Raw genomic sequence first — 18,686 nt, 5'->3', positions numbered from 1 at the left:
TGGTATCTGGGAACATGCCCAGAACCTTTTGAAAAAAGATGAACAGGGAAGGGAATCATAACAGGAGAAGAGGAGAACACTTCCGAACAGGCTGCCCATGCCAGCAGCAGGGAGGCTGGTGGAGGAAGGGCTGCTTCTGGAGGCTGTTAAGCGCCACCAGTGGGCTCTTGACTGTACTTTTTCCACTACCAAAATAACTGCATATTGGGTTGAAATTCATTATTTTGTCAACTCTCCAGTGAAACTAGCTTTGCTGACTGTAGAAGTCATGTGAATATGGAATTGGAAATCCTGTTAGGAAGGGCAAATGCTGACTTGTGACCCCCTCAATGAGCTGAGAAGTTTTCTTCCTCTTTGAAAAACAGTTGTGCCTTTGACATTTAAGATTATTAAAGTTTTGGCACCTGAAGCAAAAAATTACTTTGGATACATAAAGATACTTGTTAATCATGTTCTAGCATAGCACATATGGTTTAGCTTGAGCCTTTAGGGTTACTTATTTTCGAAACTTGGTTTGATCTTATACAAGAAAGGATTTCGAAAGGTTCACTCATTCTGCAGATGTTTATTAAATGTTGTCTTACATGTATAAGGCCCTGAGCTTGCTATCCAGATATGTAGCTCTTCTTCATGCCTACAGCCTGGTGCTGACTGGCAGTTGGCAGATACATTGTCAGGAGAAGGTTGTGCAGCTGTAATTAATGGGTAGTTTACTCTTCCAACCTTGAAAGTAGTGACCAGGTTGCTTGAATTGTATAGAAAAGATTTTGGCCTATAATAGTATGCACTTCCAGAGCTAAAGACTTAGTTTAGGGGCTAGAGAGATGGCTCAGCAGTTAAGAACACTCACTGTTCTTGCAGAAGACCCACATTCAAATCCCAGCACCCACATGGTAGCTCACAACTGTCTGTAACTCCAGTTCCAGGGGATCCGACAGCCTCTTCTGTCTTCCATGGGCATTGCACGACATGGGTGCACTTACCTACGTGTAGGCAATACACGCGTACACATAAAAATAATAATATATTTATAAAAATACTTAGTTTAATGATTTCTCCATGGAAACATCAGAGTTAGATTGTGGGAAGAGTCTGAATTCAGATTTTCAAAATATATACTGTTCATTTCAGGATAGTGGAGTTTTTTCAGATTTTGAAGAATGAGCTTATCAGAGTTTAAACATAAGTTCTAGAGGAAAGGTTTAAGCCTTATAATAAAATTCATTGTTTTCAACCATTAATTTATCTATAAACACAAACTGTTTCTTGTCTATTAAAGTCAGTGTCCTAGGTATCCTTCACTCAGGAGGCCGATGCAGAAAGATTGTAGGTTACAGGCCAGCCTGGGCTACATATATGGCAAGACCCTGTCTTAAAATAATAATAATAGTCCTGCAAACATGATGTGTTCTACTTAAGAAAACTTTTAAAACATGCCATTATTTTCTCCTTCCTTTAACTTCATCCTGATTAATTAGAATTCAGTTAATTGGGAATTTCATATGTGTTTTTAAAATTCTCTTCTATCAATAATAATCTATTTTTCTGGTATAGATGACTCTGGGGATACTACATTGGTTTTATGAAATAAAAGATACACATTGGGCTCTGATATTAACATTGTAGTGTGCATTGCCAATCCTGGCATTCTATCAAAAACCAAGGCTGCTGCCGGGTTTAGAATAAGAATGTGCTGGGGGCTGGAGAGATGGCTCGGCAGTTAAGAACACTGACTGTTATTGCAGAAGACTTGTGTTCGAATCCCACCACCCACATAGCAGCTAACTGTCCATAACTCCAGTTTTAGGGGATCCAACAGCCTCTTCTGTAGTCCACAGGCACTGCACAACATGGGTACACTTACCTACGTGCAGGCAATACATGCATACACAGAAAATAAGAATAATAAAATTTTTTAAAAAAAGAATAAGAATGTGCTACAAGAACATATTCTTGGAGAAAAACAGAAGCTCTGTGAGATTAGATCTATTTTCAGATACAGTTGAAAAGAAGGGTAAAGAGTTAGTGTGTTAAGTTTATTTAAGAAGGAAGAAAACAATGAAATGGAGGAAGATTAGTAAAATTGGAATTGGACAAATACTAAAAGAAGTTGGCTTTTCATTTAATCCCTCCACCCCCCAACCCAAGTTTTACTGAAACTGTTGGGAAGAGGCAGTAGTTGGTGTTTGGGGAGAAGTCAAAAAGCAGCCTGTTCCCTTATTTCTGGTGAGAGAGTTACTGGTGTTATGGGAACCACATGATAAGGTTGGTTTTAGGGAAGATAGTGCATGGCCTTGGAAAATGGAATCTCTTGTTCAAGCAAGATGGCGCAGTGTTAGGTGCCTGCTACCAAGCCTCACACCCTAAATTCAATCCCCAGGACCCACATAGTGGAAGAAGAGAACTGACTCCTGCAACTGACCTCCAGTGTGCACTGTGGCATGTACATACATGTGTGTGGGCATCTGTGCACACACACTTTAAATAAAATGTAATTTTAAATTTTTTTAATGGAACATGTCATAGAATTCCTTTGTACTAAATTTTTAACTTTTTAATCCTTCTCTTGTAGCAAATCCAATTTGCTGATGACATGCAGGAATTCACCAAATTCCCCACCAAGACAGGCCGGAGATCTTTGTCTCGCTCCATCTCACAATCTTCCACTGACAGCTATAGTTCAGGTAAGTGTGAACTTAGTGTCCTTTCTGATCTGTTCCCTCTTCACTACCTACAGTTCTTCACTTATCCAGAATCGGAACATCCACACCCATAAAATCAAGACTTTCCAGGCTTTTTTTGTTTGTGGTATGTGACCATTGCCAAGTTGTAAGTACTAGGCAGGTTCCTGTGTCCACACTTGCAAGGGGGAACATCAGTGATATTTTGACTGGCCTTTAAAAAAGAGATATACTTTGAAATGAAACATCATTATACTTTGTATAAACTGTATCTCCCCACTTGTCTTTTTCTTCTTATTCCCAAGACTGCTTAAATTATGACAATAAAAGGAGTATTTCGGTTCCTTGTCTTTACAAGGTTACCCTTTGTGTTACATACCATCCTATCTTAGCCATCTGTCATAAGTAAAGTAGTTTTTTTCTGATTGAATTATGCCTGTCTCAGCTACAAAAACAGTATTAGAAAGTAACTGTCACAAGGCTGTTGAGAGACTAGGGAGATAGCTCAGTTGGTAAAGCAATTGCCATGCAAGCATGAGGACCATCAGTCCCTAGAACCCACATAAAAAGCTGGGTATGGTGATGCATGCTTGGAGGTAGAGATAAGGGGATTCCTGAAGCTTGGTGACCAGCCAGCCTAGCCTTATTGGTGAGCCCCAAGTCCCAATGAGGGACTGTGTCAAAAAGAAAGGTGAATGATACCTGAGCCTCCACATGCATATGCACACACATGGACTCACTCGAGTGCACACACACACTTATGATTCAACAAAAGAAACATGGTTAAAAGATGAAGAAGCTTGCACAAGGTCTAAGGTTGCTATCTAATGTTAACAAAGGATTTATATGAAAAGCCATTCATTGTATCTTGGCAGAATATTATTTGCATTGTTACTAACTTTAAAGGTTGGACTTGAGGCTTAAAGAATATAAAAAAAGAAAAAAAATATCAAAAAAGTTTATCTCTGCCCTGTGCCACTGATAACCCAATCAGCATAGGCGGGATAGGCCAGCAAGAACAAGTGGTGCTACATAGAGTTAACTGAAATAAACTAATATATGGAGGTGTGCAAAAACAATCCCAGCCAGGCATGCTGGTGTGTGCCTTTAGTCCTAGTGCTTGGGAAGCAGAGGCAGGTGGATCTCTGTGAGACTGAGCACAGTCTGGTCTACATAGCGAGTTCCAGACTGGGGCTGCAGGGAGACCCTGCCCCCCAAAACAACAGCAACAATAAAAAACAATCCCAAATATAGTATGATTGTCAAAAATAAAATGAAAAGATATCTTGGAGTGACAAACCAAAGAGGTAGTGGGTGATAAGCGGGGCAACTAGCTAACAGTGAAGACCATTTCATTTTGAAAGACTGAGTTATAGGAGGAAAAAGGATGGAATAAGTGAAGAAGTCCTCAAAGATCTTTCTGGTCACTTTATAGAAGCCCATTAGAGCATTTTTAAAAGCTAGTAATAGAGTGTTATATTGGAGAAGATAAACCTTTAGTAGTATTTGTGTTGACTGGTCTTTTGTCCTTTCGGAGGACCTATCTCTGGAAGTCTGTAAGAGAGCCTTGCCTTGGTGCACTGGCAGGAACAGTGATTAGCAAAACATTCAATCCAGAGAGGAAAGAAGTGACTTGAGAGGCAAAGAGTGACTGTAGATCCTATTACATATCAACTCAAGGATATATTTAGCTTTTATGTGACACTGTTATTTTGTTTATCCTTTTGACAGACTTTTTCCCAGAGCTGGCAGAAAGATCTGTTCACTTTCTGCATCACTTCTCTCTTTTTTGTATATTCCTTCTGCACAACCTGGTATAAACTCTCTTGATAAGACTTGCTCTCATGCCGGGTATGGTGGCACATGCCTTTAATCTGAGCAGTGTGGAGACAGACACAGACAGATCTCTGAGATTGAGACCAGCCTGGTCTACATAGAGCGTTCTGGGACAGCTGGGACTACAGGGAGATCATGTCTCAAAAAAAGAAAAAGAAAAGAATTTATCTATATCAGTGGTTCTCATCAGCACCTGGGAACTTGTTGGCAATGCCATCTCCTAAGTGCCTCCTGAAACCTACCAAATGGGAAATTTGATCAAAGTCTAGCAATTTTTGCTTTAACAGGTTTTTCCTGTCATTCTGATAGAAGCTTAAATGTTAGAACCAGTGTTCTAGAAATAATGTCGCTTAGCCCTGTTACCCCATTTTGCTGTGGTTCTAGTCCAGATGGGGACCAAAGTATCTCTGTTTTCTAGGATCACCACAAGTGGTACAGGTTTAGGATACATGGTTTCTTATCACAGACACTAGTGGCACAGAGTCTTAAGGCTGAATAACAGCTACAGTGCTCAGAGATGTCCAGCAGTTTCATTCACACCAGCTGTTAGACCCTGGAGGAGCAGAACTGAGAGTGACGTAAGAAGCACCTGCAATTTAGAGTGTTCACTTCACTTAAGTGACAGTCCCTTGGGGGCTGTACTCATTGGAGTTTGGGCCAATGAGGTTTCTCTATCCCTGTTTTTTGTTTTTGTTTTTGTTTTTACTGGCTCTAGCTGCATCCTACACAGATAGCTCTGATGATGAGGTTTCTCCCCGAGAGAAGCAACAAACCAACTCCAAGGGCAGCAGCAATTTCTGTGTGAAGAACATCAAGCAGGCAGAATTTGGACGCCGGGAGATTGAGATTGCAGAGCAAGGTAAAGAAAGGGAGTGGGTAGAGTGCCAGAAGCAACCTTCTTGCTGGTTATCAGGATCCAGGCAATTTAAGTATCCCTTGGAAAAGACAATTTCTCACACCTTTGGATAAGCACTTCTCCCTCTGTGGAACTTGAGCCTCAGGACTCTTGTTTTTGTCTTTCTTATTTTTCCTGTTCTCAGTATGTGGTAATTTAAAAAAGAATTGTTTTCTTCCCATGACATAATATTCAAGGTTCTACAATGCAGAGTCAGCAAGTGTGGGATCACTATGTGGTAGTTGGTTATATGGGCTCTTACTACAGCTGAAAATCCCAGAGTCAGATTTCCCAGAAGCAGCTGATGTGGCAGGGTTCAGAACTAAGGATGTGGTGGCCCAAGGTCTCATTAAGTCCTAGGCACCCTCAGCTGGAGTAGAGTAAAATTGACCCTAACCCCAGCTCATCCCATTCCAAGTGTATTTTTGCTCTTCTTTTGTTTTCACGATGAACATATGTTCTATGCTGTGAGAGGATAGAGAGATCAGACTGAAAGGATAGGGTTAGAGCAGAGAAAAGCAGAAGCAAGTGGTTTCCACTAAAGGCAGAGTACTTCCTGGTCTGATGATGGCATGTGGGAAGTCTGCTAGCCTGCACCATAACTGCTTTTCTTCTCAAATGACTGATGAGACTCACTTTGTCCACTTTGGTCAGTTTTGAAAGTTTACTTTATGCTCTGTTCAGTCCCTTGCATGTAAAGAAGAAAGGAGAACTGCCAAGTGGCTACATGATAACTCTCCACCGTTACTCTGATGGTGAAACTTTTAGTCATCAGGGAAGTATGCTTGGCATGTTCCTGCCCCATCTCACCATGTCTCATCAGACCTAGCCTGCCTGTGGCTGGGCAGGAGCGGATGGTGGTGTTAGTGTGGACCTGGCTCAGATCCTCTGTTCTTCCACAGACATGTCTGCTCTGATTTCACTCAGGAAACGTGCTCAGGGAGAGAAGCCTTTGGCTGGTGCTAAAATAGTAGGCTGTACACACATCACGGCCCAAACAGCGGTGAGTTTGTTGGAAGAAAATAGAGGGACTTCTGATAAAGGAAAAAGGTTTTTAATAAAAATAAACATGCTTTTCCTTCCTACCTGGTCAACCTCCAAATGCTATGAGGTAGGGCTTCCCTATTGCAGTAATGTAGCATATTTTACTTTTGTATAAATAACCCATTTTAAGCACACCTGACGTAGAGGGTCTAAAATATGATTATTATAAAAAACATTAAGACTTTTAGGAGCATCTTTCGGGCATAATTAAATAATAATGTGCCGCTCCACTGAATTACATTCTTTTGTGACTCCCCAGTGTAGGGCCTATTGCTGTGAAGTTAGGGTATTATGTTCTCACTGAGGTTTGTGTTCCTGCTCCTGTATAGCCCTGATCTTCTTCCTCACCCTGTCTTCATACATATCCATACAGGTATTGATTGAAACACTCTGTGCCCTTGGAGCTCAGTGCCGCTGGTCTGCCTGCAACATCTACTCGACTCAGAATGAGGTAGCCGCAGCACTGGCTGAGGCTGGTGAGTTCAGCATTTTTCACCAGCTTTGCCTTCAAGTAACTAAACATCAAAATTGTATTGTATCATTGTAAATTTGGGCAGTATGAAACAAGAGGACTGGGCATGCCCTATAATGGAGCACTTGCCTAGCATACACAAAACCCTGCATTCAGTCCCAAACACCACTATGGGCAGGGTATATATTTGAAAAGAATCTAAGGAAATGCCTAACTCTAATGTTAAATGGATGAGGAAGAATGTGAAGCTGTGAGCTCCGCTGGTCTCTTCTCCCCCACAAATCCCATCAATTTAGAGAGAGAACACAAGTAAGCAGTGTCTTTTATTTTGATATATCTTTGGATTATTTGATATTCCATAGTCTGAATGTTTGTGCTGAAACAAAGTGAAAATGTTTGTGAGTTTAATTAAAAATAAAATAATTTTATTGTTAACATGTTCAGAAGAACATCACTGTGAAGTTCCTTTGAGAACTTTCCACTCCATAGGATCTTCAGAAGTAACTTTATAGTACTTTGTCTTGTTTATTCATTTCTGGTAAGTGTTTATTGTAGAAAATTAAGGAAGTTAGAAAAAGAAGTCTATAATCCCATTACACAGAGATGTAACATGGTTTTCTTCTGTTTTGCCTTAATAAATCTTAGTGTGTTCAATTTTATAACCTAAACATAACATTTCGGAAGTAATTTTTCTTACCTCTGAAAACTGGCAGCATCATTTGTAATATTCATAAGACCATGTGATTTTATACCCTTACTTTCCTAATATTAAGCATTTAGATTATTTCAAGATGTGTGCTGATATGCATAGTGCTTCAGAAAAGACCTTTGTTTTCTACCCAGTTCACATTATCTCCTTGAGATAGTTTAAAGTATAAAACTGGCCTAAAGACAATAACATTATCTGAGTCCAAAGTACTTTTGAAACAAAAATCTCCTTTATTTCTTAACCAAAGTAAATTCTGAACTAAAAGTAGTATTTAGACTTTGACTTGGGATTTACTTGAAGGTTTTCCCTCTATAAGATAGTTTCTTCTGCCTTTCATTCTTCACATGGATCTCAGAAATGGAAACAAATATAGGTCACTCCTCAAAGGAAGAATTAGCTGATTTATTTCCATCTCTATAGGAGTTGCAGTGTTCGCTTGGAAGGGCGAGTCAGAAGATGATTTCTGGTGGTGCATTGACCGCTGTGTGAACATGGATGGGTGGCAGGCTAACATGGTAATAATTCATGTCCATCCCATACTTTTGACTACAGATTTTTCACAGATTTATTTCTTTTTCTCCCTCAAAGCATGGTTCCCTAAATATGTTTTGGATGTTTGGTCTTATTTGCTGACTCTGTTGCCAAAGTGTTTAGCACAGCATCTACTCAGTATGGGTCTGAAATGCACAGGCCCTGGGTTCAATCTCCAGCACAAAAAAAAAAAAAAAAAAAAAAAAAAAAAAAAAAGCCTCGCGATATGAATGGAAAAGGGGGGAAGGGGAAAGATTAGAAAAAACAGTTTTTTTTTAAACAAAAAAAAAAAAAAAAAAAAAAAAAAAAAAAAAAGGCTCTGCGTACTGAATGGAAAAGTGGGGGAAGGGTTAGCTTAGCTGAACACATGGCTCAAACACAGAATGAACAGAAGGAAATGATGTGGTCCCTCTTCGGAGTAGGAGTCTTAATTTCTTTCCCTCCTGCTCCAGCTCTCCCTTTGCATTGAAAGGGACTAGACTGAAAATGAGTCCATGATTAGTCTAATACTCTTCACGGTAGCTGGGCGTGCTGGGCGTGGTGGTGCATGCCTGTCATTCCATCATTTGAGAGACTAAATGAAAGATTACCTGAGCTCAGGAGTTCAAGACCAGCCTGAGCAAGTAGACCCAGTCTGAAAACAAAACAATAACAACAAAAAGGCTCTTCACTGTAGCCTAGGATACACTCAGGAATTTTTATTTTAACCATTCCACACCAACAAATTTAACTATATTTCCATTTTCTAAGCCCACTTTGTGGAGCTTTAAGAAGTGCTCTTCCAAAATATACAGGGCTCTCTTAGTAGTGCAGCAAGTGGGCTCAAAGTTCCCCCCAGCTCTAGCAGCCTGAATGCCCATAGAAGTCTTCTGGCTGTTCTATAGATCCTGGATGATGGGGGAGACTTAACCCACTGGGTTTATAAGAAGTATCCAAACGTGTTTAAGAAGATCCGAGGCATTGTGGAAGAGAGCGTGACTGGTGTTCACAGGTAACAGATTCTGGAGTAGCTGCCCCTTGTGTCCTTGCCTCAACAAATTCTTCTGGTCTCTCTTAGGCTTAGGGCTGTGTTTCAGACTTAAAATAACCTAGTGGGAGTATCTTCATTAGATAAAATCGAGTTTTTGCTTTAGAAAAATCAATGTCAGCCTAGAAGGAGTTTTTTCAGATTCTAGTTCTCACGTGTTAATCTCTCCCATTTACTCAAATGAGTAATTCTCAAATATTGTTGGGGGTAGGGGCATAGGGAGGAGTGTATCTTGAAAACTGTACTCAATGCTGTATTACAATTTTATGTTTGCAATATGGAAGGGAAAGCCTATTTGAAAACTACACATGATACATACTACAAAAAGTAAAACTGGAAGCATACTCTTGACTTTGTGGACATACCTAAGTGATACCTAGAAGTGTTTCTCAATTAAGGGTACGTTGCCCGTGATTGCTCTCACAGACAGAGGAAACCACATCAGAATCATTATAATCTTTGTTTACCAGAAGTAGATGTGAGTAATTGAAGTTAGAGACATGCTGGCCTAAGGTTAGAGCATCCCCTTTACGGAGGAGAAGTAAATCTCTTCAACTGAAAGTTTTTATTTTCCTTCCAAAATTAAAGGATAGAGGTAGAAGAAAATATATTGAGAAGAGATGATGAGAAAATGATCGTGTTTCCTAAAGAATTAAGACTAAGCAGGACAGATGGTACCTGAGGAGAATGAAGCAGATGTTGCTGTATGCTATAGTTACCATCTAACTTGCTTTTTGTTTGTTTTTGTGGCTTCTTCTCCCTTTAGGCTATATCAGCTCTCCAAAGCTGGGAAGCTCTGTGTTCCAGCCATGAATGTCAATGATTCTGTTACCAAACAGAAGTTTGACAACTTGTACTGCTGCCGAGAATCCATTTTGGATGGGTAGGTTGAAATGTGTATATATTCAAACATAAAAGGGATTTACTTGGATTTGTTTGCAGTATTAGTCTGATAGCACTGTAGGCAGATCCCCCGTCCTCTTTTGACCTTACACGTTCATTAAAGGGGCCCATTTCATACTGAGGTCAGCCAGTCTCCAGTTGAAGTTCTTTTGGACATTGCCCTACACTTTTAACTATGTGCAGAGGGACTGAGTTGAGCTAATAATGTTTGAGTTGAGCCCTTCTTTGTTTCCACAGCCTGAAGAGGACCACAGATGTGATGTTTGGTGGGAAACAAGTGGTGGTGTGTGGCTATGGTGAGGTAAATAGCTGGGCCTCAGTGTCTCTTATCTTTTCATGGACTTATTAGAATTATTGGGTGAAGGAGATTTGTTCTATCAGTCTAGAATCACTGATGAATGGGTCAAAATATGTTTTTAGGTATTGTATCTTAAAACAGTAGCTAAAGTCCTTTATTCATATTTATCTCTCATTTAGAGATAGAAAATGAATTGAATTTTCAGTTTGTCTTAAGGATTGATGTCAGCATTATTGCTCCCCAATTATGACAACAACCTTTTATGAAATGCAGTTCAAGTGAATATGTAGCATTTTATCCCTACAGTTGACTGCATTAGAATGGAGGATGGAAACTGAGGTGACATCATGGTTGGATATCTCTAAACTGGAATGGGTTACAGGAGATTTTATTGTCTTCAGCAGTGTTCCACTGAAGTTCTTAGGTTGCTAGGCTATCCTTGAGTAGACACATTGCAAGTGAGTTTTACCAGATTTTTATGGAATAAGAAATTAGAGCTATTCTATTTGATCTAGTTTCCCTGATGGTAACTGTTACCCAAAGCCTCCCTACCCCCAACTCTTGCTATGACATGTCTGCTAAATTACCTCTAATTGAGGTTCACAACCTAGTCTGGGTTTCCTTCTCTGATTGGGGTTGGAGTATCAAGGGCTCACTAGATGGTGAGTGATTTCAAATTGCCTGTCTAAATTGCCTGTCTACCCCCCAGTGACCATGCTTTAATACACCTGGCAACCTGGCCTTCTTTATATTCTACAGGTAGGAAAGGGCTGCTGTGCTGCTCTCAAGGCCCTTGGAGCAATTGTCTACATCACAGAAATCGACCCCATCTGTGCTCTGCAGGCCTGGTAAGGATAGAGTAATGATAGTATTATTAGGTTTGTTCCAGGTTCCTTATATTTCTGAGAGTTCATGACAGATTGACTTAGTCATTTTTTGGAGAAATCTCCGAGAGGAAGAAAAGAATAGCCTGGCACTCTTCCCTCTAATCCTGGGGCTTTTCTAGGGCCTCTCAGCATTTGCTCTTCCTGGATGGAATCTTGGGGCTCTGCAGAAGGCAGTGAGTGTGTTGTTCACTATAGCTTATCACTTGCCATTCTTGGGTGGTGGCTCTGATCGGACGTCAGAAGGGAATTTTGTGGTCTAATTTTGTGACCAGTTCAGAAAGTTCGATGAGTATGACACACACACACTGCCTCCTTGCTTTGCTTATGATGTTTCTTTCCTTCCAGCATGGATGGGTTCAGGGTGGTGAAACTAAATGAAGTCATCCGACAGGTCGACGTTGTAATAACTTGCACAGGTAAGTATCTATCTTTGGAGCATGTGAAAGGAGTGTTAACTCTGAGGCCAAATCTCAAACACGACCTCACTCCCTTACAGACACAGTAGGTAAGGTCTATGCTCAGGCCTACAGTAGCTCTCAGAGCTTTAACATCTTTCCAAAGGAAGGAGCCTTTTTTCCTGGGGACTTTTACATTACTTGATCTTAAAACCAAATAAAAGCCAAAGGGCCTGCTATGCACATCTTTTTCACAATGTATACAAGTTCTTTAATGCTAGCAAAACTCTCCCAGGTTCTAGCTGAGAACCAGTTGATAACTGTTACTGTTCAACACCTCTTCCTTCAGCCACCCATCTTTACTTTCAGGAAATAAGAATGTAGTGACACGGGAACACTTGGACCGCATGAAAAACAGCTGCATCGTATGCAACATGGGCCACTCCAACACGGAAATTGATGTGGTGAGGCTTCTCTTAGTAATGCCAGCCCTTCTTTGCATTGCATTAGAGCCATGGTCAACTGTCTGTCCTTCCTTTTAGACCAGCCTCCGCACTCCAGAGCTGACCTGGGAGCGAGTACGTTCCCAGGTGGACCATGTCATCTGGCCAGATGGCAAACGGGTCGTCCTCCTGGCAGAGGTAACTATACACACAGAAGACTCTGGAAGGATGATACATGCAATGGAACTAGCTCCCTAGAGTAAGGGGAGGCAGTGTGAAATAATAGGGCCTGTGTTCCCCTAAATTCTTTCTTTAGATAGAGTTCTATCCCCCAGAGAGAAAGACTCCAGGAAAACTTTCTTTTTGCTGAGTACATACACTATTTGACTGTAGCTGATTTTCATCCTTTTCATACAGATTTGCAAAAATAAATAAATATATAGGATAAAACCTAGAGTCCTGACCTGGAGCTATAATTCCTCTTCCAATGGAGTGCAGAGAGTTTAAATCCTCTTTTGTGTTTGACTTATATGCCATGAGGATCTAAAAGGGCCAACAACTCATCCCAGCTCTCTCTCCCCTTCCCAGGGTCGTCTACTCAACTTGAGCTGCTCCACAGTTCCCACCTTTGTTCTGTCTATCACAGCTACAACACAGGTATTTAACAAGAGGACTGCTTTTCCTACAGTGAGCTGTGTGAAGCTGGGCATAGCACAGATAGAGTTCTGATGAGTATGCTATGCTACTTTCTTTTCAACCTGTTCTCTTTTTCCATGTCTTAAATTGTTGAGGCTTATGCTTCCTCAGGTTTTGAAAAGAGTCAGTAGTCTTTGTGCCTCTGAATTGACTATCCAGCTGAGAGTATAGTGTGCCAGCTTAGTTACATTTCATTTGTTCCTTTATTAGGAGCTAAACAAAAACAATGACAATTCCTCTTATCTAGGCTGCCCTTTATCACAGGCAGAGTCCCGTGTGCTGTCATAATGACATGTCACTGTCATGCTTACACTAAGGCCTTATTAAACCTTTTTTATGTCCTAAGAAGTGTTTTGTTCTCTGGCCCTCTTTTCCCACCTTAGGCTTTGGCACTGATAGAACTCTATAATGCACCTGAGGGACGGTACAAGCAGGATGTGTACTTGCTTCCTAAGAAAATGGGTGAGTGAAAAACCTCAGATTATATTCATCCTTAGTTGGCTGCATGGTTTGGTAAACTGACTATCATGACAAGCACTGGATTTAGAGACTTCGTTCTGATTCCTCTTCTAGTGTTACTCAGTGCTTGACCTCAGGGACCTGTGAGTTCCATGAACCTCTGTTGTTTTATTAGTACAATAAAAATGATGCTATGTACTTTATAGCATTGTAGTAAGAATTAGAGGTATATACGGTAGATAGATGTTCTTACTCTCAAGTAGCCTTCCAAATATCAGTAAACTTCCTAGTGTACCCTGGACCAGAATGAGAGAAAGAGAAACAAGTTTTATTGTCCATCTTGGTTGGCAAATCACTTCCAACCTTGCCTTCTGCAGTTCCAGAGTATGTCCTGTGCTTTGCTTATGTGGTCCTTTACCTTTTGGCATAGTGGTACCCACTCCACACATTATGACCAACCCAAAATGCCTGGCTTTAAGCTGAAAAACTTCTTGCTCTCATCTCCTCAAGCAGCTTACCTCAGATTTTTTTTTAAATTCATATTCATAAAATTAGGGATGTTCATCTATGGAAAAGTACTAAACTTGTGCCAGCTCCTTTAGAAATCCATGAGCCTAAGATTTGTGGCCTTTAGGAATCATACCTTAAATAAATGTTAATGACACAAGACTCTTTTAGCTTTCTGGAATGTGCTTTGATTCATGATATGTTGAGAGTTTAATCTAGTTCAGGAGGTTGCTGCAGGAAGCTGAGTGAGTAATATACAGCATGTTAACCCACTGAGGTAAACAGATCTGTCAGAACCATGTACAAGTCCTCCCATCATGCCACCTGCTAAGTGGCTCTCTACCTGCCTTCTGTAGGTACTGAAAGAAGTAACTTGCCAGAAATGCAACTTTGAAGAGTTTTTTAAATAAAGCAAATATTTCAAGTTTTGGATTCTTTCAAAGTTTTTCCATTCCTGTCCTCCTCTTAAAAAGCTTTAAGAAATGAAAATATTTGGAGAGGTTTTTCCCTAAGAGGCATATTTGATAAGGAGTCTACTACTGCCTTGCCGCTTTGCTCTTCCTAGATGAATACGTTGCCAGCTTGCACCTGCCATCATTTGACGCCCACCTGACAGAGCTGACAGATGACCAAGCAAAGTATCTGGGACTCAACAAAAATGGGCCGTTCAAACCTAATTATTACAGGTAACTTGGGAGAAAGCAGTGAAAAACTCTTTTCCCCAATATTAAGTCAGTCAGCAGCCTAGTCTTCAGTAAGGATCAGTGCCATGCCTGTTATCAAAGCGTGTAAGAGCACTGCTGCACATTAATGTGCTGATGCATGGGTAGTTAGTTCAGTATTAGAGTGATTGCCTAGAACGATGAGGCCCTCCCTGGGAAGAGAAAATGTGTATCCATCAGTAAATGTAAAGAACTATGTGTATTCTAAACTTTTAGCACTTGAACCTCACCTCTGGAAGATTCCTTGGGCCGGGAGGGACTGTGAAGAAAGTGCTCTATTTCTGATTCTTCTTTCGAAACTCTCATTTAGAATACACGTTAACCAGTCATTTTATTTCTCTACAGATACTAATGGACCATATTACCAGTGACCAGTCCACATGAACCACACAACTCTAATAGAATATTTTTTAAGATAACTTTTATTTTCTTCTTAATTCCTTTCCTTTTGATTTTTTTTTCTATAATTTCATTTTCGGTTTTTCATCTCATTATTCAAGTTTTTCAGACCACACAGGAACTTGCTTCGTGGCTCTTTAGATGAAACTGAGGTTCAAGGTTTCTCACCCTAGTCACTTTCAAAGAAGGATTTTACTCTCCCAGCCCAGAAAATTGATTCTTTCTTAACCATTTCTGGGTCTTTGGGTCTTAATTAATTATGAAATGCTTAATTAACAGGAAATGCTAAGGTATCTTCTATGTGGAACAATCTGCAATGTCTAAATTGCCTTAAAAGAGCCCATTTCTTAGCTACTGAAACCAGTGCTCTTTCTCTTCTCCAGAGGAACCATGATGGCACTTACCAGCCAGGTAGGTTAGATGTAGGTGGTGCATGTCAGTTTCCTTTAGAAATTCTCAGCCCTGTTTCCTGTGTAAAGATGGCATGTCTAGCTTGGAGATGCTACTTGTTAAACCCAGTAGGTTCACTTGGATTTGTAGTTCAGCCTTTCCACAAGCCACTCATTGTTCTAGTTTTTAACTAAACTACATTCTATCAAGTTGAATTTTGGCCCCTAGCATTCATTTTTGTCGTATTTCTTTTGATTAAGGAGCAGTTTTAGTGTTGACACTGAGGAACTGCTCAGGTGGTTAGTTACCAGTATCTCTTGAACCTTTGAGGCAAAAGAGTGAAAAGCTGAGTCTAGAAAAAATACTAGTCTCAGACTCTGATAGACCCTCTGTTTCTAGCCCATAGTTTATAGCATCAGTGAACTGGAGCCATAAGCAAAATTTCTCAGCTCTGCCCATACAGCTTATGCTGAAGGCCAATTTCTCCAGCCATTATTCAGTATAAAACACTGAGAGCTCTATCTTTAGGATTTATCCTTTAAGAGCAAATTTGTGGTCAGCTATGCTTCTGCAACCTAAAATATTTAAAGGGAAGTCAGTGTGGATGGTAGAAAGAATGATAAACTGAGCCAAAGTGAAACAATCTGCAACAGTAGGCCCTGTCTGATGTTAGATTTATAGACACTATGCCACTTCTGATTGACACATGCCACAAAAATTTTAGGAGCTAAGGTCTTAAAGAACAATTGGTAGAGAAAATACATCCTGACTTGTGCTCCAAAAGAATCTCAGAGAGGCTCTCTAAAAGATCAGAGAGATTTTGTTCCTCGTGCCATGCACTCTGCTTACCAGCATTTCTGCATGGCCAAATGAGCGTCATGCTCGTGAGCTTTAAACTATAATTATCCAAGATTTTAAATCCTCAACGTGCTCTAGCTTGTGATCCGTCAAAGTTGGGTCATGTGTTAATGCTAGGTACTAGAAATTTTTACTTCTCTCTTTCTACTGATCAGAGAAACAAACATTAATAACAGAAATATAAGAAAGGAAAGCTTTACCCTGCACATTCCTAGCAGGGAACAATTATCTTGCCAAAATTTTTTCCCCTTTCCTCTCCCATTTCTCCCCTCCAGTCCCTTCCCACCCTTGCTGATGTGATCATGCTTTCTTCTCTGTAGATGCTAACATTTGAAGCCCTTTTTCCCAGGGCACTTAACCAGCCAATCAGAACACCACATTGATTAGAGGTGTTACCCTGGCCAACAGTGTATTCATCTGGCCAGCTCTGCTGGAGGGAAGGGGCCCCCGTCCTGCTACCCTCTAGTGTGCCCTCTGGTTCTGTATCTATTTCTGTGTCCATAGGAATAGGTAAGGGCTAGTCTCTGTCAAGCCATGTAACAAAGGACACTGGAAAACGTCTGGCATCAGAGGGAACATTTGGAGACCAACTTGGGAGGAAAATACACATTTTGTATTGAATGATTTTTAATGAATGCAATATTAATCCTTGCAGATGAGCAATAATCATTAAAGTCAATTGAAATGATAAGATTTATTGATAGTCTGTGTCTTTCTTGGTTGAATAGCAAACTTCATTAAACCATGTTTCCTAGAGTAGAACAAGCCATTTGGAGAGGTCTGTGTTACAGTCTTGTCCTCAAACTCCTTGATTTAAGCAAATCCTGACTGATTCCTGATTTAAGCAAGTCCTCCCAGTAGCTAGGACTGTATGTGTATACCATTGCACCCTGTTGTCATTAATATCTTAAGTTGCTATAATTGGGATGTTGACTGTCCTCCTAAAGATACTGTAAGGCTTGGTGTCACCATTGAGAGGTGCACTGGAGCCTTTAGGAGGTAGGACCTTATAGGAGGTTCTCGGGTCACTGGACATATGCCCATGGAAGGAATGGTGGGACCCATTGTTCTTAGTCCTTTTTGCTTCCGGGCTGATGGGGTGAGCAGTCGTGTTCCACCTTCAGTTCTCATCTTACTGTTCTGCCTTGCCATGGGCCCAAAGCAAGGGGACCTGTCAGTCGTGGACTGAAACCTGCCTTCAGAACTGTAAACCAAAATAAAAAGTTTTCTCTACCTTGTAAGTTAATTGTCTCAGGTGTTTCATCATTGTTGGAAAGCTGCCCAATACATATGGACATCTTAGCCCTTGCTGCTATAAAAGAGTGTGTAAGGGCCTGGGGAGATGGCTCTCACTTGGTAAAGTTTTAGCACTGTAAGTATGAAGGCCTGAGATCCATCCTCAGAACCCACATAATAATGTGGGTGTTGGTGCACATTTATAATTTCAAACTGAGGAAACGGGATCCCCAGGGTTCTGCGGCCAATCAGCCTAGCCTAATTGGTGTGCTCCATGCCAGTGAGAGGCCCTGTCTCAAAGGAGATGGATTGTGTACCTGAGGATGACTACCAGGGTTGTCCTCTGGCCAACAAACTCACATGCACACACATGTGTACCCCACACAGAATATGCAAAGCTGAGTATTCTATAAAGGATAGAAATGTATTCTCCCATTTCTGGAGGCCGAGATGTCTAGGATGAAGGATCAGCAGGTGTCAGAAGCAAGCTGTTCTCTACTTCTGAAATGGCACCCTTTCCATCCTCATACGGCAAAAAGGCAAGCAGCCTAGCAAATTCCAGCCCATTCATGTGGGCTCTGCCCCCATGATGCCTCTATAAATGCCCCACCTCTTAATATCACATTGGTGAATCAGTTTCAACAGTCTGCTCCAGCCTCCAAAATTCATATATATATATAATCAGTACCTCCAAAAGTCTTAACTTATTCCAGCACCAACTCAAATGTCTAAATCCAGAGGCTCATCTAAATCAGATTATGAGTAACACTCAAGATACAATTCATCTAGCTATGAGCTTGCAAAGTCTCATAAGTTATGCAACCCCAAAATGTGGTGTTAGTTCAAAAAGAAATGAAAGTAGTAACAGGCCCTGACTAAATTCAAAAATCTATGACCTGAACCACCTTAATTTAAAAACATATTCACCTATGTTACCAAAAGGCAGGGGATTTACCTCAATACTGACTGACCCCAAACTGGAAAACACTGCCTTGTGTTTCTGAAAACAACTAGGCAGGTTGTAAAGCTATCTACAGGCAGAAAGTCACTTCACGCACTTGAAAAGGCTTCCAAGCTGACTTTGAGATGGCCTCTGCAGGTTCAGACTCCTCAAATACAAGGGGGTCTTAGAGGTTCAAGACCACCAGTGACTGGAGAATAGCTAATTAAATATCAGGCCCTCTTGGAGCCTAACTCCCTGCAGGCTAGTCTTAAGACCTATCAGACCTTAAATCTGCTTACTCTTGCCTGCCCCAGACAAGGAATTAGCTCATTCTTGTATAGAAACCATAGAACAG

At 40.7% G+C, this 18,686-nt stretch overlaps 1 protein-coding gene across 1 annotated transcript in view; it reads left to right on the top strand.

Annotated features, from left to right (window-relative positions):
- The window catches only part of Ahcyl1 (adenosylhomocysteinase like 1), a 42,077-nt gene extending 25,232 nt beyond the window's left edge, over positions 1-16,845 (top strand). The window contains exons 2-17 of the mRNA XM_008850367.1: positions 2,573-2,684; positions 5,233-5,376; positions 6,315-6,415; positions 6,830-6,932; positions 8,058-8,152; positions 9,053-9,159; positions 9,962-10,078; positions 10,336-10,399; positions 11,156-11,244; positions 11,629-11,699; positions 12,048-12,142; positions 12,221-12,319; positions 12,710-12,778; positions 13,201-13,279; positions 14,349-14,469; positions 14,851-16,845. Of these exons, the coding sequence (XP_008848589.1) occupies positions 2,573-2,684; positions 5,233-5,376; positions 6,315-6,415; positions 6,830-6,932; positions 8,058-8,152; positions 9,053-9,159; positions 9,962-10,078; positions 10,336-10,399; positions 11,156-11,244; positions 11,629-11,699; positions 12,048-12,142; positions 12,221-12,319; positions 12,710-12,778; positions 13,201-13,279; positions 14,349-14,469; positions 14,851-14,857 (1,473 nt within the window). The 3' untranslated portion in view covers positions 14,858-16,845. The remainder of the gene's footprint in view (positions 1-2,572; positions 2,685-5,232; positions 5,377-6,314; positions 6,416-6,829; positions 6,933-8,057; positions 8,153-9,052; positions 9,160-9,961; positions 10,079-10,335; positions 10,400-11,155; positions 11,245-11,628; positions 11,700-12,047; positions 12,143-12,220; positions 12,320-12,709; positions 12,779-13,200; positions 13,280-14,348; positions 14,470-14,850) is intronic.
- The last annotated feature ends 1,841 nt before the right edge of the window (positions 16,846-18,686 follow it).

The sequence above is a fragment of the Nannospalax galili genome, unplaced genomic scaffold (genome assembly GCF_000622305.1).
Source record: "Nannospalax galili isolate Female #2095 unplaced genomic scaffold, S.galili_v1.0 scaffold5, whole genome shotgun sequence".
NCBI classification, from domain to species: domain Eukaryota; kingdom Metazoa; phylum Chordata; class Mammalia; order Rodentia; family Spalacidae; genus Nannospalax; species Nannospalax galili.
This window is presented reverse-complemented; position numbering and strand designations above follow the sequence as displayed.